The sequence below is a fragment of the Pelophylax lessonae genome (genome assembly GCF_965119305.1).
Source record: "Pelophylax lessonae genome assembly, chromosome: 11".
Lineage (NCBI taxonomy): Eukaryota > Metazoa > Chordata > Amphibia > Anura > Ranidae > Pelophylax > Pelophylax lessonae.
In genome coordinates this window covers 79,348,324-79,375,590 of record NC_138778.1, presented here as the reverse complement: position 1 = coordinate 79,375,590, position 27,267 = coordinate 79,348,324, and the positions used below count along the sequence as shown (strand labels likewise).

At 45.9% G+C, this 27,267-nt stretch overlaps 1 protein-coding gene across 1 annotated transcript in view; it reads right to left on the bottom strand.

The window, feature by feature from the left end:
* Positions 1 to 2,672: 2,672 nt before the first annotated feature.
* Positions 2,673 to 27,267, bottom strand: part of NAGLU (N-acetyl-alpha-glucosaminidase) — a 369,580-nt gene continuing 344,985 nt past the window's right edge. The window contains exon 6 of the mRNA XM_082271761.1: positions 2,673 to 3,953. Within this exon, the coding sequence (XP_082127887.1) occupies positions 2,761 to 3,953 (1,193 nt within the window). The 3' untranslated portion in view covers positions 2,673 to 2,760. The remainder of the gene's footprint in view (positions 3,954 to 27,267) is intronic.

Below are 27,267 nucleotides of genomic sequence, written 5' to 3'. Positions count from 1 at the left end.
GTGTTAGCTCCCAAACCAAGCCTGCTGAAGTGTCAGCTCCCAAACCAGATCACACTATCACAGGGGATATGTGAACATGTCATAGGCTACAAGGGGGAACTTTAATGTCAGAAAGGATCCGACCATACACAGAGGGGCCCGTATCCCAAAAGGGGGGAAGGGGGAACATTTACTCACCATACCGAACCGACAGGCACCCTCTCTTCACAATACCCTCTCCACCAAAGTGGGGGGTTGTTGACCAATACGGACGCCTTGACTCTCTGGTTCTTGGCGTCCAAGCGAGACGTTTAACTCGCAGGGTCAGTCCCCGTCCAATGGGACTATGTCGCGGCCGACCCAGCGCGGAGCTCTGGTCTGCACGCGCTCGTAGGCTGAACCGGGGTGACCACTGGATCTCAACATCCAGCCCGTCGCCCAGATCCGGCGTGATTTGCTTGAAGATCTCACAGGAAAACTGGAGACAAAAAACTACCTAAAAGAAAAAAATTTTTCTAAAAAATCTTGCCAGGACCAGAGATCCCAGCAAGGAACTTAGGTCCTTACTCCTGACTAGACAGAAAAAAACTGATTCTCTGTAGCAGACAGGAAGAGGATATACCCTCTGAGACTGCCCCTAGGGTGGAGCCAGAACGTTTTTTCTTTCTGCCTAGTCCTACTCCTGCGGAGGCAGCATAACCCAATTGATGTGAATCAAAGAGGACTACGTCTGTCAATGAGCGACAGAGAAAGTAGTATTATACATTTATGGCTATTAAGGAATATTTATATATATACAGTGGGTACGGAAAGTATTCAGACCCCCTTAAATTTTTCACGCTTTGTTATATTGCAGCCATTTGTTAAATCATTTAAGTTCATTCTTCTTCCTCATGAATGTACACATAGCACCCCATACTGACAGAAAAACACAGAATTGTTGACATTGTTGCAGATTTATTAAAAAAGAAAAACTGAAATATCACATGGTCCTAAGTATTCAGACCCTTTGCTGTGACACTCATATATTTAACTCAGGTGCTTTCCATTTCTTCTGATCATCCTTGAGATGGTTCTACACCTTCATTTGAGTCCAGCTGTATTTGATTATACTGACTGGACTTGATTAGGAAAGCCACACACCTGTCTATATAAGACCTTCCAGATCACAATGCATGTCAGAGCAAATGAAAATCATGAGGTCAAAGGAACTGCCTGAAGAGCTCAGAGACAGAATTGTAGCAAAGCACAGATCTGGCCAAGGTTACAAAAAGATTTCTGCTGCACTTAAGGTTCCTAAGAGCACAGTGGCCTCCATAATCCTCAAATGGAAGACGTTTGGGACGACCAGAACCCTTCCTAGAGCTGGCCGTCTGGCCAAACTGAGCTATCGGGGGAGAAGAGCCTTGGTGAGAGAGGTAAAGAAGAACCCAAAGATCACTGTGGCTGAGCTCCAGAGATGCAGTCAGGAGATGGGAGAAAGTTGCAGAAAGTCAACCATCACTGCAGCCCTCCACCAGTCGGGGCTTTATGGCAGAGTGGCCCGACAGAAGCCTCTCCTCAGTGTAAGACACGTGAAAGCCCGCATGGAGTTTGCTAAAAAACACCTGAAGGACTCCAAGATGGTGAGAAATAAGATTCTCTGGTCTGATGAGACCAAAATAGAACTTTTTGGCCTTAATTCTAAGCGGTATGTGTGGAGAAAACCAGGCACTGCTCATCACCTGTCCAATACAGTCCCAACAGTGAAGCATGGTGGTGGCAGCATCATGCTGTGGGGGTGTTTTTCAGCTGCAGGGACAGGACGACTGGTTTCAATCGAGGGAAAGATGAATGCGGCCAAGTACAGGGATATCCTGGACAAAAACCTTCTCCAGAGTGCTCTGGACCTCAGACTGGGCCGAAGGTTTACCTTCCAACAAGACAATGACCCTAAGCACACAGCTAAAATAATGAAGGAGTGGCTTCACAACAACTCTGTGACTGTTCTTGAATGGCCCAGCCAGAGCCCTGACTTAAACCCAATTGAGCATCTCTGGAGAGACCTAAAAATGGCTGTCCACCAACGTTTACCATCCAACCTGACAGAACTAGAGAGGATCTGCAAGGAGGAATGGCAGAGGATCCCCAAATCCTGGTGTGAAAGACTTGTTGCATCTTTCCCAAAAAGACTCCTGGCTGTATTAGATCAAAAGGGGGCTTCTACTAAATACTGAGCAAAGGGTCTGAATACTTAGGACCATGTGATATTTCAGTTTTTCTTTTTTAATAAATCTGCAACAATGTCAACAATTCTGTGTTTTTCTGTCAGTATGGGGTGCTATGTGTACATTCATGAGGAAGAAGAATGAACCTAAATGATTTTAGCAAATGGCTGCAATATAACAAAGAGTGAAAAATGTAAGGGGGTCTGAATACTTTCCGTACCCACTGTGTATATATATATATATATATATATATATATATATATATATTACGTTTATGTACCCTGAGTTTAGCTTTAAGTGAAAAAAATCATGACCAAACTAATCTTTGGACAAACAGTACTATTCAAAGTTTGTTCAACTGTTTGTAACAAATGTGTCTGGTGTTTGATCTGTATGCTTTTTATGCATGCTTTATATTTTACCACTCAATGCAAAGTTCAGTGCATGGGACTTTATTAAATCATGCAACAGTATCAAATAATAAAATAAGACTCAGTAATCCCAAAAATATACCTAAAACGTCTGTTTTCCTTTTGAATGCAAGTACGGTAATGTATCATCTAGGATGATATATCTATTGTTTTTTTGGAAAATACTTTATGAAAATATTTTTGGCTATTGCAATGGTGTCTCCAGTGGGAGTAGAACTATAGGTCTTGCCATTATAGGTGAACCCTTTTTCCACAGTGAAGACAGCCTCATCAAACTTGCTTTGCTGGAAGGGTATTTCCGTATTAAGACTCTCAATCAGGTACCACAGAAAGAGACTCCAGCGCTCTTTATAATAATCTTGAATTAGCCCCCCTAGTTGCTTGTTGGCATAGTCCAAAATATTGCCAGCGGGACCCCATAATGTAATCTGGTTACGAGCGTTCATGCCATACAAAATAGCCTCATCTTTGGTGCTGGCTGTCTTCTGTGCTGACTCTAACCATCGACCAAGCAAAAATTGGGATTGGCTGGAAAGCAGATTATCAAGTTCAGGCAGGAGATCAAACACCATCAAGCCACCTACTGTCATAACTCTTTCTAGATCTTCATTTATATATGCAGTCTTAATCTCCTGGTAATATTCAGTAACCAGCAGCTGCATAGCTTCCCTGGTAACATCCACCAAGTCATAGAGGAAAGTGCTACTATTTGCCAAGGAAGAAGCTGCATAGTGCATTGATTTCCAAGCTGCATAAAGGTCAATTTTATTGTAGCAAAAACCTGTGTTCATTTTTAGAGATGGGCGTCTAACTAATGGACTGTGATTATGATCCTTCCAGTCCTGAGTACAGTTATACACACTACCTAGAAGCAACTGCCATGCAGCCCGTGCATAAGGGTGTTTCTGGCCATAACGCCTATCAGAATAATCAGAGATCCATTCAGTAAGATTGAAAGGCTTGGATCTCCAACCTATTTCATTCATCAGTTCATATATCATGTCATTCTGCTCAATGCCTTCAGGGGTAAGTCCTGTTCCTATCATAGTAGAGTTGGTGAACAACAATGCATCAAAGGGTCCGTTATTTATACTCTCCACTTTTCCAAATAAACCATGGTTCCCACCAAAGTTATGCAGCATGCACCAAATGAACGGTTGCCCATAAAAAGACTCTGTGTATTGATAAACAGGAATAGTTTCCGCGAACAAGTCTAGGACTATGATTCTACCAATTGGTGCGCCATGAAGAAGGGCCTTAATCTGTACCGGCCTCCAGAAAGTTGGATTATTCACAAATAGCCAGCCTTGCAACATCCAGATGGCTCCAGGATCCACTGTAGAAAGATAAATTATAAATGTTAAAATTACATAAATAACAATATCCCTATGACATAATACTATGTGATAAAAATCCAGAATGTGCGATCCCCTTCTTGGTTCTGGAGAACTCTGCTTTCAGTTTTTCTTTGTTTTTTTTTCAGGGAGTTTACACATAGCACAGAGCATGCTTTATCTCAGTACATAGTTTAATGTCTTCCCAGTGCCCGCAACCCTTTACATTTCTCACCTAATTTTTTTAATTATACATGGTTTGTGATCGGTTTATTAAAGCAACCCTATCACCAAAATACATTAGGATAAAAGAAATGAGTACTCAAGCGTGTTAAAATACCACTCAAGTCAGGGTCCCCTGTACTGAAAGGCTTAAATGCTTATGTCATGTCTAGGGTAAGAGGAATAAGGTGTAATACTCTAATTCTTTGCTCTGGCAGGCTTCTGCTATACCGTGAAATCCCTTTTCCTAAGTCTTATTCAAATGTACAACAGCTTGCAATTGCACTGTGATGTCATCATCAATAGTTTTTAACCTGGAGTTCAGATTTACCTTAAGGCAAAACTAAGCCTGTAAACTTTACGACCGTTCAACGCACATATACTGCTATAGGATGGCAGCTGTTCTACCGAAAACTCCAACTTGCCGAGATCTCCGACGACGTTAATTCCGGTGAGTGTACACCAGGAATAATTTGATATTTCCACCACTTGGTGTTTTCACACAACACCGGCAGCTTATACACTCTGGTAGAATTCTAAAATGAGTGCAGATTGTTAGTCCGCCGGCTAGTTGTCGCCGCCTTGGGGGCGGCCATGTTTCTGGTTACTAGCGGGCAGACTAACAATCTGCACTAATTATAGCATCTACCAGACTGTATAGGCTGCCGGTGTTGTGTGAAAACACCAAGTGGTGGAAATCTCCAATCATTCCTGGTGTAGACTAACCAGAGAAAAACGGCATTGGAGATCTTGGCAAGTTGGAGTTTTCAGCAGAACACCGCTCTGTGTCAAATCATGTACTTAGTACGTGATATGACACTTTAGAGTCTGGGGCACGTATGCGCACCGCCGACGCCCCGCTTCCACTGTGATTAGACACAGTGGGGGCTGTTCTGCGAGTACTGCAGACTCAATGTCCACCGACACCCACTGATCATTAGGCAGAGAGCCAGAATGGCAATCTGCCTTTGTAAACAAGGCAGATTGTCGCTCTGTCAGTAGGGAAGGCATTGATCCTGTGTTCCTGCAAAGCAGGACCATGGATAAATGCCTTCCCCTGGTAAAAGCACCTCCCACACAGTGAGAAAACACTGGTTAGATACACAGTTAACCCCTTCTCAGTCAGTGTCATTACTACAGTGACCCCTGTACCCCTTATATAGTGCATATTTTTAGCATTGATTATTGTATTAGTGTCATTGGTCCCCAAAAAAGTGTCAGTGTCCCGACTGTCCACCGCAATATCGCAGGCCTGCTATAAGTTACTGATCACCGCCATTACTAGTAAAAAAAACAAATAAATAAAAATATCACATAATTTGTAAACGCCATAACTTTGGGGCAAACAAATCAATATACGCTTATTGCAATTTTTTAATCAAAAATATGTAGCAGAATACATATTAGCCTAGATTGATGAAGAAATTAGATTTTAACATTTTTTCTCCACTCCGGGTATATGCACGGCAGAGAGGGCTGGAACAAAATTTTATGCCCATATTAAGATCTCGGCCATCTCCTGGGCCACCAGGACACTCTTGGTGCCCCCTTGATGATTGACGTAAACCACGGCCATGGCATTGTCTGATTGAATCCAAGCTGGACAACCCTGCAGACGATTTGTCCAGTGACTCAAGCAAAGCTATCGCCCTGAGTTCCAGAATATTGATCGGAAGTCTGGACTCTGGACACACAGCTTTCCAAGTATCCCCCCCCCCCCAGTCGGACAGGCTGGCATCCGTGGATGCCACGGTCGAATACAATGGAAGGAAGGGCTTGCCCTGACACAAGGCCAAGGAACAGAGCCACCACTGAAGAGCACTTGCGTTTTGACTCAACCAAATCAGATTGTTCGAAAGATTTTGGATTCTTGTTCCAATTGACAAGAATACCCCTTTACATATATAGTTAGTCAGGTTGAAAAAAGACAAGTCCATCTGGTTCAACCAAAAAAAAAAAACCAAAAAACAGTATTGAAAACTCAACCATACAATCCCATATACACAATCCTATACCCGTTGTTGATCCAGAGGAAGGCGAAAATAAACCCCAGCAAAGCATGATCCAATTTGCTACAGCAGGGGAAAAAAATTCCTTCCTGATCCCCCGAGAGGCAAATTGGATATTCCCTGGATCAACTTTACCTAAAAAAAATTTTAATACCCATTTATATTTTGTACACCTAGGAAAGAATCAAGACCTTTTTAAAGCAATCTAGTGAGCTAGCCAGAACCATCTCTGGAGGGAGTCTATTCCACATTTTCACAGCTCTTACGGTGAAGAAACCTTTCCGTATTTGGAGACAAAATCTGTTTTCCTCTAGACGTAAAGAGTGCCCCCTTGTCCTCTGTGTTGAACTTAAAGTGAACAACTCAACACCAAGTTCACTATATGGACCCCTTATGTATTTATACATGTTGATCATTTCCCCCCTAATCTCCTCTTCTCAAGAGAGAATAAATTCAGTTCCTCTAATCTTTTCTCATAGCTGAGGTCTTCCATGCCTCTTATCAGTTTGGTTGCCCTTCTCTGCACTTTCTCCAGTTCCCCGATATCCTTTTTAAGAACTGGTGCCCAAAACTGAACTGCATATTCCAGATGAGGTCTTACTAATGATTTGTACAGGGGCAAAATGATATCTCTCTCTCTGGAGTCCATGCCTCTGTTAATACAAGAAAGGACTTTGCTTGCTTTGGAAACAGCAGCTTGGCATTGCATGCTATTTTTTAAGCTTATGATCTACCAGAACACCAAGATCCTTCTCCGCTATGGATTCCCCCAGTTCTACTCCACCTAGTATGTATGATGCATGCATATTCTTAGCCCCCAAGTGCATAACTTTACATTTATCAACATTAAACCTCATTTGCCACATAGTTGCCCAATGAAACAGTGCATTTAGGTCAGCTTGTAAGTTGGAGACATCCTGTAAAGAAGTTATTCCACTGCAAAGCTTGGTGTCATCTGCAAAGACTGAAATGCTACTTTTAATCCCAGACCCTATATAATTTATAAAGATATTAAAAAGTAAGGGTCCCAACACTGAACCTTGGGGTACACCACTGATAACTTTAGACCATTCAGAGTAAGAATCATTAACCACTACTCTCTGAATTCTATCTTTTAGCCAATTTTCTATCCAATTACAAACTGATCTTTCCAAGGCAGCAGACTTTACCTTACACATTAACCGTGAGTGGGAAACGGTGTCAAACGCTTTTGCAAAATCGAAGTATACTACGTCCACAGCCACCCCTCTGTCCAAGGTTTTACTTACCTACTCATAAAAAGAAATCAGTTTTGTTTGACAACTTCTGTCTTTCATGAATCCATGCTGTCTGTTGCTGAAAATATTTTTTTCCAGAAAGAACTCATCAATCTGGTCTTTTTTTTTAAACTCTCCAATATCTTCCCGACTATAGAAGTTAAACTAACAGGTCTATAGTTACTTGGCAAAGAATTTGATCCCCCATCACCTCTTCTAACACAACCCCCCAAAATACCCTCCTAGCCCAAATCCCCCCCATCCCACCAGCAAAAATCCCCCCTCCTGGCACAAATCCTATTCCCTCCATCCCCACAGCAAAAATCCCCCCTCCTGGCACAAATCCTCTCCCCCATTCCCACAGCACAAATATCCCTCCTGGCACAAATTCTCTTCCCTCCATCCCCACAGCAAAAATCCCCCCTCCTGGCACAAATCCCCCCCCACCCCAAATCACCCTCCTAGTACCCCCCTCCAAATTTCACCTCCTAGAACAAATCCTACCCGTCAAATCCTCCCCCCATCAAAATTTTCCCCCTAGCACAAAAAAAAACATTATTCCTACTGGCACAACCCCCCCCCCATACCCCTTTTTAACAGCCCCAAGACTTCCTGTTCCAGCACAAATCCATCCCCCCACCCCATCCCAATAATCTCTTCAAGGACGATCCCCACTCTTGGCACAAATCCTCACCCCCCCCAGCATGAATCACTCCTCCTAGCACCCTCCCCCCCCCAATTCCCCTGCTAGAAGAAATCTTATATTGTCACCCCCCCACCCATATCAATCCCACCTAGAAGTAATCATCTTCTCCCCACCCCTCCTAGTACAAATACTTTTTGGGGGATTTTCCTTGTGGGGGGGGGGGGCGGAATAAGAGAATTTGTAGTAGGAGGGGTGGGGAGAAGATAATTACTTCTAGGTGGGATCAATATGGGAGGGGGGGCTGTGCTGAGATGGGGGGTTGTGCTAGGAGGGGGGGGTTGTGCTGAGATGGGGGGGGGATTGTGCTAGGAGGGGGGGGGATTGTGCGGAGATGGGAATTTGGGAGGTGACAGGATAAGATTTGTGCCCCCAGTGCAGTTCTCCCTTTCCTCCAGCATGCAGACCTCAGATACAGCGCGGCACATCCCTCTGTGATCCTCCTCTTCTGAAGCTCCTTCTCCTCTTCATATGTCAGAGTGGAGGAGGAGCCTGGGAGAAGACAATTCCTAAAGCTTTGCATGGACAGCTGGCGGGAGAGATGCGGCTGCAGAAGGGGAAGAAGATTGCGGCTCAGGGATGACACTGGATGTAGGATCGGGACTATACAGAATTTTCACATTGTTTGCTGGGAGGAGAGGGGGTAACAAACTCTGTATAGTCCCGATCTGACATCCAGTGTCATTCTTGAGCCGCAATGTTCTTCCCCTGCTGCAGCCGCCCATCCCTCCCACCCACCCCTTGTACTGGCTTTGACCTTAACATGAGATGATCGGCTTACCCCCTCCATCAGTACTGCTGGCCGCATAATGCCAGAGCGGCGGATCATCCCTCTGTAACAGCTTAAATTGTAATTGCTGGGCGCTCGCCGACATACACAGTCCCGCCTCCTAGCCCGGCTTCTTTGATAGACAGAACACCTGGCCAACCGGGACGTGATCTGTCTATCAAAGAAGCAGGGTTAGGAGGCGGGACTGACATTATCCAATCCTTCGGCCGGCTTTCCTCTCCCCTCTTCCCCAGACCGGAGCTCGCTCTACATAATTTTCCACCCAAAATCCGAGCAGGCGAGTGGAAAATTTGAGGGCTGAACTAGGTCATCTTTAACACTCACTTTGAGATCACTTCTCACACAGAGACAAACACCACCACCCCTCCGTTTTACCCTGTCTTTTCGAAAGAGTGCATAGCCAGGAATCTTAATAGCCCAGTCATGTGAAGAATGAAGCTAAGATTCAGCAATACTAATTAAGTCATAGTTCTTCTTGTGCACCAGAGCTTCCAACTCACCTATTTTGCTTGGCAGACATATTGCATTGGTGAACAAACACTTTAAATCATTGTCCCATTTTGCACACTTATTTTGCATGTTTTTAATTTTGGTACAAATAGTACAATTTCCAATGGTTGCTTGTAACATGGGAACCTTCTTATCCTCTGCCATAACTCTCCCCCCATCTTTCCCCATTCCACCCACCAATAGGGGCTGACCCCTGTCTGACCTGTCTGCCCCATTATAATCTAATTCACCCTCCCCCCTCAATCCTAGTTTAAAAACTCCTCCAGCCTTCCCATAAACCTCTCCCCCCAGGACAACAGACCCCCTTCCATTTAGGTGCAAACCATCTTTAGCATATAGGTTGCACCCCAATGAAAAGTGAGCCCAGTGCTCTAAAAACCCAAATTCCTCCTCCTCCTTTGCAGAGGTCTCGTGTGGAATTGAGCAAACGGAACCGCCCGAAGGTAGACACCATCAGGCCTAGAGCTTGCATGCAAGTCCACAATGAGGACAGAGTGCTGAATAACAGCAACCGAATCGTCCCCTGCAACTTTTGCAGCTTTTCTGGAGGAAGAAACACCCTTGCAGAGGCTGGCCCAGAGCAGATTCTCTGAAATTGATGGTCCAACCGAACTCTTGCAGAGTCTGTACAGTGATTGACAGATCGCCCACCAGAACTTAGTGGGAGTCTGCTCTTAAGAGGAGATCGTCCAGGTACCCTAGTACCGCAATCCCCCACTGTCACAGTAATGGCAATACCGGAGTCAACATGTTGGTGAAGACCCTGGGGGTGGAGGTGAGACCATAGGGTAACGCCACAGATATGCGTCCTCGAGATCAATAGAGGCCTAAAAGTCCCCTTGGTGTAGGAACGCCACTACCGTACGAATGGACTCCTTTTGAAACCTCTGTACCCGCATAAAGCGATTCAGAGCTTTGAGGTCCAGAATTGGAAGCACTTTACCTTCTTTCCTGGGAACAGTAAACATGTTTGAATAAAACTCTTGAAAGCATTCCCGAGAGGGAACTGGCACAATCACCCTTTGCAACAGCAGATCTTGTATTGCTTCTCGTAGATCCCTTAACCGATCTGAAGATAGGTGAAGATTGGATGGGAAGAATCTAAATTCGATCTTGTAACGCGATCGGAGCAGATCATGGGCCCATTTGTCCTGAATCAAGGAGGTCCCTGGTTCTGGACAGAAAACAAAGAAGTCCCCCCACCCCAGATAAGGGTGAGGGTGTCCCTTCATGCAGACGGAGATTTGTCCACAGATCTGGAGGGGCCTGTTCTCAACTTACCTGACCACGTCTTATTGGAATCTCCAGATGACCTAAATTGCTTAGGTCCTTTCTCCTGCGTGCCGAAGGCACGAAGGGGCCGCCTATATGCTGAAAAATAAGGGCCCCATCTATTAAGCGGTGAATTGCCCTTAGCGGATAGAGGAAGCAGAGTACTCTTTCCACCTGTAAATCCTTTGATCAGTTCATCCAACAAAAACCCAAAAAGGCAGTCCCCCGTAAAGGGGAGATCTGATAGAGTCTTTTTACAAGCCTGGTCCGCAGACCAGCTTTTTAGCCACACCATGCGTGGTTACCATTACTGCGTTTAGAACAACTCCACTGACTCGTAACAATTTTGTCACAGTAGGTGGGAAAAGAGAGTACCTTTGTCGCTTTTAAGGGATCCGTGGGCCCCGAGGGGACTGGCATCCCTCATGTTAAAAATTTTCTGCACCGATGCAATCAGTGCATCCACCAGCGCCCTTGCATGTGCAATAGAAAGAAATAAATCATCCTCACTGCAGAGCACCCGAAAAGTGCGTGGGCGCAGACCCAGTACAGTCGCTATATGCTAAGCTCACCCTGAGAACATAACAAGCAGTGGAGGTCACGACCACAGTCCCGCAAGGAGACGCCGGCTAAAGTTCCACAAAAAGAAGCCCTATTAGGCCTAAGGGTCGCCCACCATAAATTACATAAAAGGACACCGTGACGCAGACGCGCAGGCAGAGTACCCCCCACACAACAATGGCCCCACAGCGCCCTATCCAGTCGAGAGTCCGCCGTCAGCCCTGTCAGCTTGATCAGCAGCTTGGACTGCTTGGTTAAGAGCTCGGACAGCCTAGTCAGTCGCCCGGACAGCCTAGTCAGTCGCTCGGACAGCTTAATCAGTCACTCAGACAGCCAGCTCCATCACCCACAAGCTGCGCTCTCAATTTTTGGCCCAATATGGCCATGTGAGGCATCTGCTGATCAGCATGGTCAGGCACCTCATCTCGATCAGTTGGTCAAGCACTCAGTTAGCTTGGTCAGGTTCCAAGCTGCGAGTAAGCCGCAAAGCCACGGATTCAATTTTCGGCCCGACTCAGACACATGAGGGGCAGACTCGCAGAAGAAGAAACATTCGCTCCCCTTCAAGCCTATACCTACCGCAGGGAGCCCAAAGGACATCCCTGCCCCAGTTACTAACCCCCAGGGGGCCAGGAACCTGCTCAAAGAACCCCGTGTGCGATCCGGACAGTCTGGTCCGCAACAACCACATCCACCCCCCCTTACTGGAGCAAGTGGCAAAGCCAGCTCCTACCTAACCCTGGGGGGGGCATGGGGGTAGGTTGGGGCCAAAATACCACCGTGACTGTTAGAGGGGCTGGGGGGAAATGGAAGGGGCCCACATCCACTCCGAGACCACAAGAGCTATAGGGGAACACTACTCACCATATCAACGAAAATCGTGTGGGCGCCACTCCGGACAAACTACCTCTCCACTCGGGGTGGGGGTGCTGATGGCCAACGAGCATGCTGCAACTCAGGCCGAACCAGGTCATGTGCGTCCCGGTGAGGTGTTTCACCCGCGGGCCAGCCCCTGTCCGTTGGGGCTCTGTCGTGGCGAGGCCTAGCGTGGGGCTATAATCTGCACACACTCGCTGGCCGGACTAGGAGACCTTAAGAATCCAGGATATCCAGTCTTAAACCCAGTCCAGAACATAACTAGCTAAAAAATTTTAATTTTAAAAAGGTTCCCCTTAAAATAAAAAAAACAAGCTAAGACTCAAGTCCCAGCCGGAAACTAGGTCTTACTCCTAAACTAGGCAGAAACAAACTGAATCCTAAAGCAGAGTGAGTGTATGCCTGCAGGGACTGCCCCATAGGCGTGGTAAAGTTTTTTCCGGCCTAGTGACGTACTCCTGTAGGGGGCAGCATAACCCAATGGTTAAGAAGAATATGCAGCTGTGTCTGTCAATGAACGATAGAGAAATATTGTTTTTTTTTTTCAAAATTGTTAGTTTTTTTGTTTATAGCGCAAAAAATAAAAACCGCAGTGGTGATCAAATACCACCAAAAGAAAGATCTATTTGTGGAAAGAAAATGGGATTTTTTACTTACCATAAAATCCATTTGTCTGATGTTCATAGACAGACACAGCTTTTCATCTTCAGGACAGTAGGATTATACTGCCCCCTACAGGAGTAGGACACTAGGCAGAGAAAGCTTGAGCACCCCTATGGGGCAGTCCCTGGGGGTATACTCCCACTTCCTGCTATAGGTTTTCAGTTTTGTAACAAGCAGGGTCAGAAGAAAAAAAAAACTCAGCTCCAAAGAGGGGCGGGTGCTGTGTTCGTCAATGAACATCAGAGAAAAGGATTTTACGATAAGTCAAAAATCTAATTTTCTCTTTCGTTCATTGACGGACACAGTTCTTCACCTTCATGACCGTAGGGACGTCCCAAAGCATTAGGGGTGGAAACAGCAGAAAATAAACCTCCCAAAAGCTAAACATAGCCAACCAGGTAACATGGAGCACAACTGAAAACTGGAGCTCACCTGAAAAAAACACCCTCAAAGAAGACAAGTCCTCTGAACAGCAGCCTGCAACAGATAAGGGCCAAAAGCAGCATCTGCAGATGCCAATACATCCACTTTATAAAACTTTGTGGCCGCTTTGCAAACTTGCACTACTGACACCTGATGACTCAAGGCCCAGTATGCACTAAGCGTCCAAGTAGAGTGCGCCCTGACAGGAAAAGCAGGAACCTGACCCTTAATAGAATAAGCCTGAACCACAGTCTGCTTGACCCATCTGGAAATGATCGCAGTAGAAGCAGCCAGCCCCTTGCGAGGTCCATCCGTGAGTCTGACTTGCTAAACGACTCCGTAGCTGCCAGATACACCCTGATTGCCTGTACCACATCCAAAAGGAACTTCCTTAGGATGCTTAGAACACAGAGAAGGCAACACAATGTCCTAATTCAGATGAAAATTGGAGAAGACCTTTGGAAGGAATGACGGACCTGGTTGAAGAACCACTAGATAAGGTGAACAAGACAGCGCTGCCAGCTCAGACACCCTGCGTGCCGAAGTAATAGCCACCAAAAAGGCAACCTTCTGGGACAACGTAAGCAGAGGAATCTACTGAATATTTTCAAAGGGAGGTTTCTGAATAACAGACAACACCAATTGAGGTCCCACGCCGGCAAAGGAGAACACTCCAGGAAAGCCAAGTGTCTCACTCCCTGGAGAAAGGTGAGCACCAAGGAGTGCCTGGCCCTTGATGGTACTCAAGGCCAAACGCTGATCTACCCCTCGCTGGAGGAAAGCCAAGATCAGAGTCAACGAAAAGGAGCGAGGGTGAACCCCAAGAGACTCACACCACGCAATGTCCGTCTTCCAAGTATGATGGTAAATCTTCCTGGGAGTCCTGAAATCTTCTAGCTTATAAAAGCATAGGAATCTCTGATTCAGACATTCCTCTATCCTTCAGCACCTGACTTTCAACAGCAAAGCCGTCAAAGCCAGCAACTGAAAAGCAGGATGGAAGATTGGTACTTGAGACAACAGATTTTCCCTGAGAGGAAGTCTCTAAGCGACCAGCCGTACCAGATTGGCATACCAAGACTGGCGGGGCCAATCCAGAGCTGCTAGGATGATTGGAATCCTTTCTGCCTCGATCCTGCGCAGAAGTCTTGGTGGAAACTCGAGAGGAGGAAAGGCATATATCAGACGATAATGACTCCTGGGAGCCACTAAGGCATCTGTGACATCGGCTAGAGGATCCCAAGACGGTGGCACAAACGTCTGTACTTTCCTGTTGAGGCGAGAGGCCAACAGATCTACCTCAGGAGTCCCTCCCTGGAGACACAACTGACGGAACACCTCCGGATGAAGTGACCATTCTCCTTGGTCTAACGCCTGACTGAGATAAGCGGCCTGCCAATTTTCCACTCCTGAAATGTGCACAGCAGAAATGACTGAAACAAACCATTCTGCCCACCTTAGAATGCTCGCTACTCCCCGAGCCACCAGGACACTTGTGCCCCCTTGGTGACTGACATAGGCCATGGCCATGGCATTGTCTGACTGAAACCATACTGGGCACCCCTGGAGAAGATTTGTCCAATGATCCAGGCAAAGCCTAATTGCTTGGAGCTCCAGTACATTGATCGGTAGCCTGGACTCTTCCAGAGTTTAGACCCTTTGCGCACACTCCATGCCGAGGAAGAATCCCCACCCGGAGAGACTGGCATCCGTGGTGACAACCGTCCACTACAGGGGGAAGAAAACACTTTCCCTGAAGAAGACTGGAGAGCAAAGCCACAAAACCAGGGACCCCCTCATGCTCCGGCTCAACAGAATCAGATTGTCCAGAGACTGAGAATCCTTGTTTTATTTTATCTCCTTTTGAAGAGATTTTGTGTGGAACTGTGCAAATGGAATGGCCTCAAAGGTAGATACCATCAAGCCCAGTCCCCTCATGCATGTCCGAAGAGATGACCGTTTGCTGGACAGCAGAAGCTGGATCGCCTCCGGCAACTTCTGAAGTTTTGTCAGAGGGAGAAACACTCTGGCTGAGGCCGAGTCCAGAGTCAGTCCCAAATATTCCAGGCTCATGGACGGAACCAGAGCAGACTTTTGAAGATTCCGAATCCAGTTGAACTCCCTCAGCATTTGCAGAGTGATCTCCAAGTTGGCTAACCGAGCAGTCAAAGACTCTGCTTGCAAAAGCAGATTGTCCAGGTACCCCAGTATTGCGATCCCCCGCTGACGCAGTAAAGCTAGAATCAGGGCAAACACTTTTGTGAAGACCCGAGGAGCAGAGGTGAGACCAAAGGGTAACGCCACAAGTTGATAATGCTCCTCGCCCACAGCAAAGCCGAGGAAGCATTGATGGGCATTACAGATGGGGATGTGAAGGTAAGCGTCCTTGATGTCGAAGGATGCGAGAAAATCCCTGATGTAGGGATGCCACCACTGTGTGAATGGATTCTTTTCTGAACTTCTGTACCCGTACAAAGCAGTTTAGTGCCTTGAGGTCCAGAATTGGATGCACCTTGCCCTCCTTCCTGGGAACTGTAAACACATTTGAATAGAAAAAAACATTCCAACATCGGAACCGGAACAATCACTACTCGAAGTAACAAGTCTTGCACTTCCCCATAGAGATCGTTTAGGCGATCTGGGGATGAGTGCAGGTTGGAAGGGAAGAACCTTTCTGGCAGATATGATCAAAACTCGATCTTGTACCCAGGATAAAAGGACTTTGTGGACCAAATTCTCCTGAATCAGGGAAGTCCACGGGTCTGGAAAACAGCGAAGACATCCCCCCATCTGTGATACGGGCACCCCTTATGTGGAGGATTTTTTTCAGAACCCGCTCTTGGTTTGCCGGACCTAGACTTCTTGGAACCCCTATTGGAGGCCCTGAAGGGTTTAGATCCTTAGTCTTGAAATCCTGAGGAACGAAAAAGCCGCTTTTGAGCAGAAAAGAAAGGACCCCGTCTGCGACAGAACTCCTTACCCTTGGAAGCCTGAGGAAGAAGAGTAGTCTTTCCCCCTGTGAGGCCTTTGATGATGTCATCCAAGGAAGCTCCAAACAGGCGATCCCCACGAATCGAAGATTGGATAAGGCCTTCTTAGAAGCCTGGTCTGCGGACTTCAGACAGATTTTCCACTGCAGGACCACTGTTTAGACAGATAGTCTGGAAAGCAGGGGAGCGACATCCAAAAGAGGCGTCACAGATGAACTGTAGCCCTTGCACCAACTGATCCACCAGCTCCACAAAAGCAGGAGGAACCTGTTTCTCCTCCAGGTCCCAGCGTAAAACTTTTGCCCATTCAGTCATAGCTTGTGACAAAAGGGTGATGGTAAACACTGGCCTAAGTGCCGACCCAGCCACAGTGAACATATCTGGGGTTAAGCCTCTGATCGCCTATTAGCCGGATAAGAGAAGACCCGGGACTCTTCTACTGGTATGACAGTTACTTTATTCAACCTGGAAACCGGGGGTCTACTATAGGAGGTACCGCAAATTTATTTAAAGGAGGGACTCCTCATAAGGGTACCGGATTGCAAAATGCTTAGGGATTGCAAAGGTGCGTTTTGGGGACCCCCACTGTTTTGAGACAATGTCTTCAAAGAAGGCGGGAAAGGGGAACACCATCCCCACTTTGGAGGTCTGTGGGAGCCAAAGGTGACCCGTGTCTCTGATGCTGCATTAGTCGCATCTTCCATATGTAAGTTTTCCCACACTGATACAATCAGTACATCTACTAGTGCCTTTTCATGTGCGGCTAGAAGAACAGAGGAGTCATCCTCACTATCTGAGCATGCAGGGTGCGTGGATGCAGACCCCAAAGGGTAACTAGCATCAGCGGCGGCCGAATCAGACCCTGGATCTTAAGAGGCAGAGGAAGCAGTTGAAGGCGGGCGCTTTTTGTTAGCCCCTTTGCCTAGGACCAAATCCATTTTGGACACCAAGGACTCCAGGACCGCCGTCAGTGCAGCCAGTTGTGGGGCTCCGGAGGGCCCGGCAGTCTCTGAAAGCGGATCAGGTGATGAAACATGCTTCAGGGACTCCATGAATGGAGAGGAGAATCCACACAACGAAGTGTAAAAACACTGCAAGATACACCCCACCGCGCTGTCGTAACATAAAGCCCAGCACAGCACTACCGCTGTATAGCAGCAAGAGGAAGAGACAACCCCACCGGTCAGCTCACAGCAAGCCATCTCCACCCACACGGCGATCAGGAAGAGGAAGAGTGCTATATCATTCACTAGAGGCCGGGGGAGGGCCTCCCACCGCCGAATCACTGCCCATCTGAACTCCAAAAACGTGGCCTTTGCTATTTTCAATGGGAAACCATAGGCTACACAAACATGGCCACTGATCTGTAGCCCAAAAGACTACAAGAAAATGGCAGAGCCACCCAGCTCTCAGGGCCGGAAAAAACTATCCCAACAGGGAGGGGGGTCCTAGCAGGCACCCCCCCAGGCCCATCCCCTCAAGGAGCGATCGTGCGGTCGCCGGCATCACGGGGGGGGGTGGGGGGGGTGTGAGCAGATGGAGGGCACAGGCTGCAATAGACCACCAAGTTGGGGGAAGAGGAGAGGTGAATTGGGAAGGAAGAGAGCCTGGGGGTCTGACCATCCCAGGGAGGGGCCCACGCCCACCCCGACACCTGCCAGGGATAGAGGAAGGACAGATACCTACCACAACAGGTACAGGGTGGGCAGGAGGAAATGCTGCGACGATTGAAGCCAGTTAGTATGCGCCCTCACAAGACGTTTAACTCGCAGGCCAGCCCCCGTCAAGTGGGCTATGTCCCGGCCAACCTAGCGAGGAGCTGCGGTCTGCACGCGCTCGCTGGCCGGACTGGGGGGACCCCTAAGGATCTAGATTATCCAGTTCGTTGCCCAGTCCAGCAGTTGATAGTAGATTCTCACAGGAACAAAGTAGATTCTCACAGGAACAAAATAATAAAAGGAGTAAAAAATTCAATTTAAAAATAAAATATTGCTAGGACCTGAGATCCCAGCAAGAAACTAGGTCCAGCATTGCACGACTGCGCAATTGTCAGCTAAAATAATGCAGTGCCGTATCCCCCCAAAAAATTGCCCTGGTCATTAAGGGGGTGCATCTTCCTAAGGGCAAGTGGTTAAATAAGAAAAAGGAAAATTAATTTTATTTATCTGTAAATTCTCTATCTTGGCATACAGTACAGGACTGGAGTCATAGACTATGGGTTATATGCAGGCTACTGTCACATGATTGGACACTAGAACTGCACGATTCTGGATAAAATGAGAATCATGATTTTTTTTGCTGAGAAGATCACGATTCTTGGTGCAACATGCACATTATACAGAATAAAATAAAAAAAAGAATGAAAAAAAAAAATCGGGGTAACTGTTCAGTTTTTTCTTTTAATGCATTAGAGTGTGTTTTTTTTTCGAAAAAATTGCATTTGAAAGACTGCTGCACAAATACAATGTAACATAAAATATTGCAATGACAGCCATTTTATTCTCTAGGGTCTCTAATAAAAAATATATATAATGTGTAGGAGTTCTAAGTAATTTTCTATCAAAAAATACTGATTTTAACTTGTAAGCAATAAGTGTCAGAAAAAGGCTTAGTCTTGAAGTGGATAAACTGACCTCATTTAAATACTGAAGTTCAACCCTTTGCTCTAAAAGAACGAAATGATGCTTTCTAAAACATGTTTATAGCTATCTCCCAGACTGAGCAATGTTGATAAACATTTGCCGGAGGCCTTTTTTTTCACAGCTGTGAGTGAGCAGAGAACGACTCTGCACTGTATAAATCGTGGAAATGCCGAATTAAGATTGTGAGGGGGTTATATCGAGATTTTTTAACGATAAACCGTGCAGCTCTATTGGACACCAACAAAAACTCAGAGTTGCCAATAGACCCACAAAAACGCTCAGGTGACAGCTTGAAGCACCTTGTGGCCAAAGCAAACATAAGCAGAGGTCTGAAAATCCACTTGGTTAAACCTGGAGAATGTGTGAACAGAGCACCAGGTGGCAGTCTTGCAAATCTGAGATACATGCTAGAAAGCCCCCAAAAAAACAACAGATCTGGTGAAATGAGTTTAGATACTGAAAGGAAGAACTCTGTCCCTAAGGGATACATTTTCCTATCCCCCTGACAATGAGGAGGGAGTCTCAAGACCACCTTGTCCCTGTGCAGCACAAGAAATGGCTGCCAGCTCAAGAACACACTTAACAGACATAGAGGCTACAAGGAAGGCCACATTACACATTTCTCCCAAAGGAAAAGAAAAGTCTTAATTGAAATTGCTGGTCTTTTATAGCAAGGCATAAAAAGTATGGCTGTAGAAGGGATATTGGGATAAGTAGATAGGCATCTGGTAGGTCTACTTACACCAGTAATTCCACTTGTCAGAGAATCAATGACAGATTTGGCTGATTCCATCTGGAATTTTGACACACAAATAATCTCTTCTGAGACGTTATGTTCAGTAATAGGCAGATGCTCCCATTTGGTTGAGGACTAAATAGGATTGAAAAAAAAATTAAACCTTTCCTCTGAAAGAACTGGTAAAAACCACCCCTTGTGGCTGATGTCTTAAGGCAGTCAGTATATCTACTTGTTTTTGACCAGATGCTATAAGATTTGAAGGTGGGCAAGGGGCAGAGAAAAAACTGGATTTTTGACTTATCATAAAATCCTTTTCTCTGAAGTTCACTGACAGAGGCAGCTCCATATTTTTCTTAACCATTGGGTTTTGCTGCCCCCTACAGGAGTAGGACACTAGGCAGGAAAAAACGTTACCACGCCAGTCCCTCTGGGCATACACCCACTAACTCTGCTATAGGATTCAGTTTTGTTGCAAGCATTGTCAGAAGAAAAAAAAATCCAACCCACTCAGAAATAGAGGGGCGGGTGCTGCGTCTGTCAATGAAAGTCAGAGAAAAGGAGAAAAGGAAAAGAAGTAAAACATCCAGTATTCTCTATCGTTCATTGACAGACGCAGCACAATATTTTTTTTAACAATTGGGACGTCCCAAAGCAGTATTTGCATGAGGAGTGGGAAAAAACGCAGAAAAGAACGTAATTCCCAAAGGCTAAACTTAGCCAACCAGATAACATTGAGCTCAACCAGGAACAACTGGATCTCACCTAAGGAACAACATACAGTGCCTTGCGAAAGTATTCGGCCCCCTTGAACTTTGCGACCTTTTGCCACATTTCAGGCTTCAAACATAAAGATATAAAACTGTAATTTTTTGTGAAGAATCAACAACAATTGGGACACAATCACGAAGTGGAACGAAATGTATTGGATATTTCAAACTTTGTTAACAAATAAAAACTGAAAAATTGGGCGTGCAAAATTATACTTTCAGTGCAGCAAACTCTCTCCAGAAGTTCAGTGAGGATCTCTGAATGATCCAATGTTGACCTAAATGACTAATGATGATAAATAGAATCCACCTGTGTGTAATCAAGTCTCCGTATAAATGCACCTGCACTGTGATAGTCTCTGAGGTCCATTTAAAGTGCAGAGAGCATCATGAAGAACAAGGAACACACCAGGCAGGTCCGAGATACTGTTGTGGAGAAGTTTAAAGCAGGATTTGGATACAAAAAGATTTCTGTAGCTTTAACCACTTGCCGACCGCCGCAAGTACATATACTGCAGCGGTCAGCACCTCACAGGCAAAGTGATGTATATATACGTCACTAGCCTGTTAAACTCTGGGGAGCGAGCGCGTGCCGCCGGTGGCGCGCTCCCGCGCAGTCACGGACCTCGCCGGTCACTCGGCGATCGTCGGTGGAGAGGGAGAAAGGCAGGCGGCTTGTGTAAACAAGCCGCCTGTCATTCTCCCCTGTGCAGAAAAAATGATCATACGGTTCTACTATGTAGGACCGTTGATCATTGTTCCTACAGCTCAAGCCACAGCCAATCACAGTTAGAATCACGCCCCTAGGGACACACACAGCCCCTCCCTCCCAAATAAAGTTAACCCCTTCACTGCCAGTGTAATTTTACAATAACAGTGCATATGTATAACACTGATTACTGTAGAAATGTCACGGGTAACCCCAAAAGTGTAAAAAATGTCAGTCAAGGGTTCGATCTGTCCGCCGCAATGTCGCAGTACCGGAAAAAAAAAAAATCGCAGATCGCCGCCATTACGCGTTAAAAAAAAAACAACAAAAATGACAGAAATCTTTCCCTTTGTTAGTAAACGCGATACGTTTTGCGCAAACCAATCAAAATACGCTTTTTGCTATTTTTTTTACCAAACATATGTAGCATAAAACAAATTGGCTGAAAATGTTAAAAATTTTTGATTTTTACATTTTTTTGGGGGGAATTTCATTGAAAAAATGTGAAAAATATTGTTATTTTTGCAAAATTGACGCTCTTTTTTTGTTTATAGCGCATGATCAAAAAATTGCACAGGTGATCAAATACCACCAAAAGAAAGCTCTGTTTGTGGGAAAAAAAGGATATCAAATTCGTTTAGGTACAGCGTCGCACGACCGCGCAATTGTCCGTTAAATCCATGCAGTGCCGAATCGCAAAATACCCCCTGGTCAGGAAGGGGGCAAAATCTTCCGGGGCTTAAAGCGGAGTTCCACCCATTTTTAATAGGTTGGAATACATAGATCTTTGTAATCCCCTTTAAAATGGCTTTTACCAATGGAAACTTTTTTTTTTTTTTTTTGCTTGTAAATACCTTAATTTTGGCTTTATTCCTCCTCTCCTCACTTCCTGGTCCGATCGGCGATGACGTCATTCGGCGATCCGCAGTGTCTGCTGGGATGTATTCTACTTGCAGTAGCTGTATCTGTACTGAGCCGTGCCTGCCCCGCCTCCTCTCATTGAATTGCATTGTATGAATGTATTAAGGCTGTTCTCTGCCCAGCCTCCGCCCCGCCTCCTCTCATTGAATTGCATTGTATGAATGTATTAAGGCCGTTCTCTGCCCAGCCTCCGCCCCGCCTCCTCTCATTGAATTGCATTGTATGAATGTATTAAGGCTGTTCTCTGCCCAGCCTCCGCCCCGCCTCCTCTCATTGAATTGCATTGTATGAATGTATTAAGGCTGTTCTCTGCCCAGCCTCCGCCCCGCCTCCTCTCAATACAACTCAATGAGAGGAGGCGGGGCGGAGGCTGGGCAGAGAACAGCCTTAATACATTCATACAATGCAATTCAATGAGAGGAGGCGGGGCGGAGGCTGGGCAGAGAACAGCCTTAATACATTCATACAATGCAATTCAATGAGAGGAGGCGGGGCGGAGGCGGGGCAGGCACGGCTCAGTACAGATACAGCTACTGCAAGTAGAATACATCCCAGCAGACACTGCGGATCGCCGAATGACGTCATCGCCGATCGGACCAGGAAGTGAGGAGAGGGGGAATAAAGCCAAAATTAAGGTATTTACTAGCAAAAAAAAAAAAAAAAGTTTCCATTGGTAAAAGCCATTTTAAAGGGGATTACAAAGATCTAAAGTTCCAAAAATGGGTGGAACTCCACTTTAAGTGGTTAAACACCCCAAGGAGCACTGTGCAAGCGATAATATTGAAATGGAAGGAGTATCAGACCACTGCAAATCTACGAAGACCTGGCCGTCCCTCTAAACTTTCAGCTCATACAAGGAGAAGACTGATCAGAGATGCAGCCAAGAGGCCCATGATCACTCTGGATGAACTGCAGAGATCTACAGCTGAGGTGGGAGACTCTGTCCATAGGACAACAATCAGTCGTATACTGCACAAATCTGGCCTTTATGGAAGAGTGGCAAGAAGAAAGCCATTTCTTAAAGACATCAATAAAAAGTGTTGTTTAAAGTTTGCCACAAGCCACCTGGGAGACACACCAAACATGTGGAAGAAGGTGCTCTGGTCAGATGAAACCAAAATCGAACTTTTTGGCAACAATGCAAAACATTATGTTTGGCGTAAAAGCAAGACAGCTCATCACCCTGAACACCCCATCCCCACTGTCAAACATGGTGGTGGCAGCATCATGGTTTGGGCCTGCTTTTCTTCAGCAGGGACAGGGAAGATGGTTAAAATTGATGGGAAGATGGATGGGGCCAAATACAGGACCATTCTGGAAGAAAACCTGATGGAGTCTGCAAAAGACCTGAGACTGGGACGGGGATTTGTCTTCCAACAAGACAATGATCCAAAACATAAAGCAAAATCTACAATGGAATGGTTCACAAATAAACATATCCAGGTGTTAGAATGGCCAAGTCAAAGTCCAGACCTGAATTCAATCGAGAATCTGTGGAAAGAACTGAAAACTGCTGTTCACAAACGCTCTCCATCCAACCTCACTGAGCTTGAGCTGTTTTGCAAGGAGGAATGGGCAAAAATTTCAGTCTCTCGCTGTGCAAAACTGATAGAGACATACCCCAAGCGACTTACAGCTGTAATGGCAGCAAAAGGTGGTGCTACAAAGTATTAACTTAAGGGGGCTGAATAATTTTGCACGCCCAATTTTTCCGTTTTTTATTTGTTAAAAATGTTTGAAATATCCAATAAATTTCGTTCCACTTCATGATTGTGTCCCACTTGTTGATTCTTCACAAAAAATTACAGTTTTATATCTTTAGGTTTGAAGCCTGAAATGTGGCAAAAGGCCGCAAAGTTCAAGGGGGCCGAATACTTTCATAAGGCACTGTAACAAGCAATCGCTGGAGATTAGAAATCCACTGAGCCCAGTGCAAGAGTCCAAGTTCAGGTGCAGATAACAGAAATGGTGAGAGAAATGTGCAGCTAGCTGTATATTCTGTGTGCCTCCACCATCAAGACGTGACACCCCATCAAAATGGACACTCAGCAAATCGATGATTAATAAAAGCCTGCATACATCAAAAATAATTCTCCACCACTGGACAATTTGCACCCCCAGCTTGGCTCTTAGAAGGATTCCGTTTCTCGAACGCCGGTCAACTCATGCAGGCAAAAGCACAACAGAGGACACATAGTGTAATTCCGTAACATTTATTGAAGTACACTAATAAAAACAGGCCCCCGGTTCCCCACAGAGTGATACTCACAAACAGAGCAAGTAATAAGGCATTTACGAATCCATAGGTGTAAAAGCCCAACCGCCTCTGTCCTCCAACCACTCGGTACCTGGCAGGCTGGAACTAACAGCGTGGCGTGGCGTCTCACCTTTTTATATCTTTATGTTTGAAGCCTGAAATGTGGCAAAAGGTTGCAAAGTTCAAGGGGGCCGAATACTTTCGCAAAGGCACTGTACCCCTTCAAAGAGAAAAAAAAAATCTCTGTAAAACCTTGCGGCCAAAAGAACATCTACTTTGTAGAATTTTGTGAACGTGAGCACAGACGACCAAGTTGCCACTGTATTACTGACAGTGACGCCTAAGGGCACTCAGCGCCCTAGCAGAATGCACCTTCACAGGGAAAGGTGGAACCTGAACCTTAAGTGAATACGCCCTTACCACCTGGATATGGTTGCAGCAGATGCAGCCAATCCCTTCCGAGGTCCTTCCATGAGGACAAAAGGAGAGTCTGACTTCCTGAAAAGACTCAGTAACCACCAGGTAAACCCTTATCGCCCAAACCACATCCAAAGACTGCAAGGCAATTTCCTTGGGATGCTTGGGCTTAGAACAGAGTGAAGGCAGCACAATGTCTTCATTCAAATGGAAATCAGAAACCACCTTACGAAGAAACGACTGAAAAGGTCGAAGTACTACTTTATTTCTGTGGACCACCAGATAAGGTGAACAGCAGGATATCGCCGCCAATTCAGACACTCTGCGAGCAGAGGTAATAGCCACCAAAAAAGGCTACCTTCTGTGACAGTGAAAGCAGAGGAATCTCCCTAATGTTTTCAAAGGGAGGTTTTTGAAGAACATACAGTACCAAGTTAAGGTCCCATGGAGGTAACGGGGACCGTATCGGAGGAGGCATATGGCGAACTCCTTGAATAAAAGTGCAAATCAAGGAATGCGTAGCTAAAGGGCATTGGAAAAACACCACCAAAGCCGATACCTGGCATTTAATAGCCCTCTTTGGAGAAAAGCGTGGATACACCTTAAGCGATTCACACCATGAGATGTACGCTTTTCACGTACGATGATAATCTTCCTGGAGGTAGATTTTCTAGACTTCAACAGTGTAAGAATCACTAAGTCATAAAGACCCCTATTCTTCAATACCTGGCTTTCAATAGCCACTCCGTTAAAGCCAGCGACTGTAAGCAGGTTGGAAGATTGACCCTTGAGACAGCATATCTTCCCGGAGAGGAAGTCTCCAAGGAGCATTGGCGACCCACTTTACCAGATCTGCATACCAAGACCGGCGAGGCCAGTCTAGAGCCTCCAGAATAACCAGAATCTCTTCCACCTCTATTCTGCGCAGAAGCCTCGGCAGAAGTTTCACCAGAGGAAACGCATAAATCAGCCGATATTGACCCCAGGGGGCTACCAGTGCGTCTGTGGCGTCAGCCAGAGGATCCCGAGACCTGGCTATAAACCTCTGTACCTTCTTGTTGAGCTAAGAAACGAACAGGTCTACATCGGGTGTCCTCCACTGGACACTCAGCAGGTGAAACACCTCCGGGTGCAGGGACCCTACCCCCTGATCCAACACCTGACGACTCAGTAATCCGCCTGCCAGTTCTATGCTCCCGGTATATGCATGGCACAGAGGGCTGGAAACAAAATTTTCTGCTCATTTTCGATCTCTGCTACCTTCCGGGCTGCCAGGACACTCTTGGTGCCCCCTTGATGATTGACGTAAACCACGGCCGTGGTATTGTCTAAATGAGGGCTTCCCTTCATGGAGATTTGTTCGCAGATCTGAAGGGGCCTGGTCTCAGCTGACCTATATGGCTTAGGTCCTTTCTCCTGCGTGCCAGAGGCACGAAGGGACCACCTGTGTGCTGAAAAATAAGGACCCTTTCTATTATGCGATGGCTTGCCCTAGCGGATAGAGTACTCTTCCCACCTGTGAGTCCTTTGATTGGCCCAAAGAGGCGGTCCCCCGTAAAGGGGAGATCTGATAGAGCCATTTAAGCCTGGTCCCCAGACCAGCTTTTTAGCCACACCATGCATGGTTACCATTATTGTGTTTAGAACAACTTCACTGACTCGTGACAATTTTGTCACAGTAGGCAGGAAGTACCTTTGCCACTTTTATGGGATCTGCAAACCCCAAAGGTACCAATGGGGTGTTTCAGTGAATGCGCATGTGCAGTAAAAAAGGAATCATCCTAACTGCAGCGCACCTGAAGTGCGTGGACGCAGACCCAGTAGAGTCGCTATATGCTAAGCTAACCCTGAGAGCATAACAAGTAGGGGAGGTCACTGACCACAGTCCCGCAAGGAGACACCGGTTAAAAGTCCACAAAAGGACCACCTAATAGACCTAAGGGTCGCCCACCATAAAGGACCTAAAAAGACAGCCTGTTAGAAAAAGGGAGAAGGGGGCCCACCGTGACGCCAATGCGCAGGCAAAGTATTCCCCCCCCCCTCACTGGAGAGTGCAAAATCTGGTGCAGCTCTGCATAGAAACCAATCAGCTTCCAGGATTTTTTGTCAAATCGAACAAGCTAAAGCTGACATCGATGAACACAGAACAGAAATGGGAATTCTTCAAAAAAGACTGTATGTGAACTCACTGCAAAGTATATTCCCATAGGCAATATGTTTAAATGGCTAAAAATAAAACCACTGTGGCTCATGGCCAAAGTTAAAAAAGCTATAAATATTAAGAAAATCACTTTTAAAAAATATAAAAATGAAGGAATGCTATCCATTTAAACGTTAAAAAGAATATAACCAAAAATGTAAAAAGGAAATGAAGGATGCAAAATATCAAGATGAACGAAACATAGTAGGACAAACCCCCAAAAATTCTTCAAATATATTAGTAATAAAAAGGTCAGGTCTGAGCATATAGGCCCTTTAGAAAACAATCTGGAGTGGGTGACTGGGGACAAAGATAAGGCATATTAAATACATTTTTCAGCTCTGTGTATACAAAAAAGCATGGGGGAGCTTATGTCCATAATGGGGATA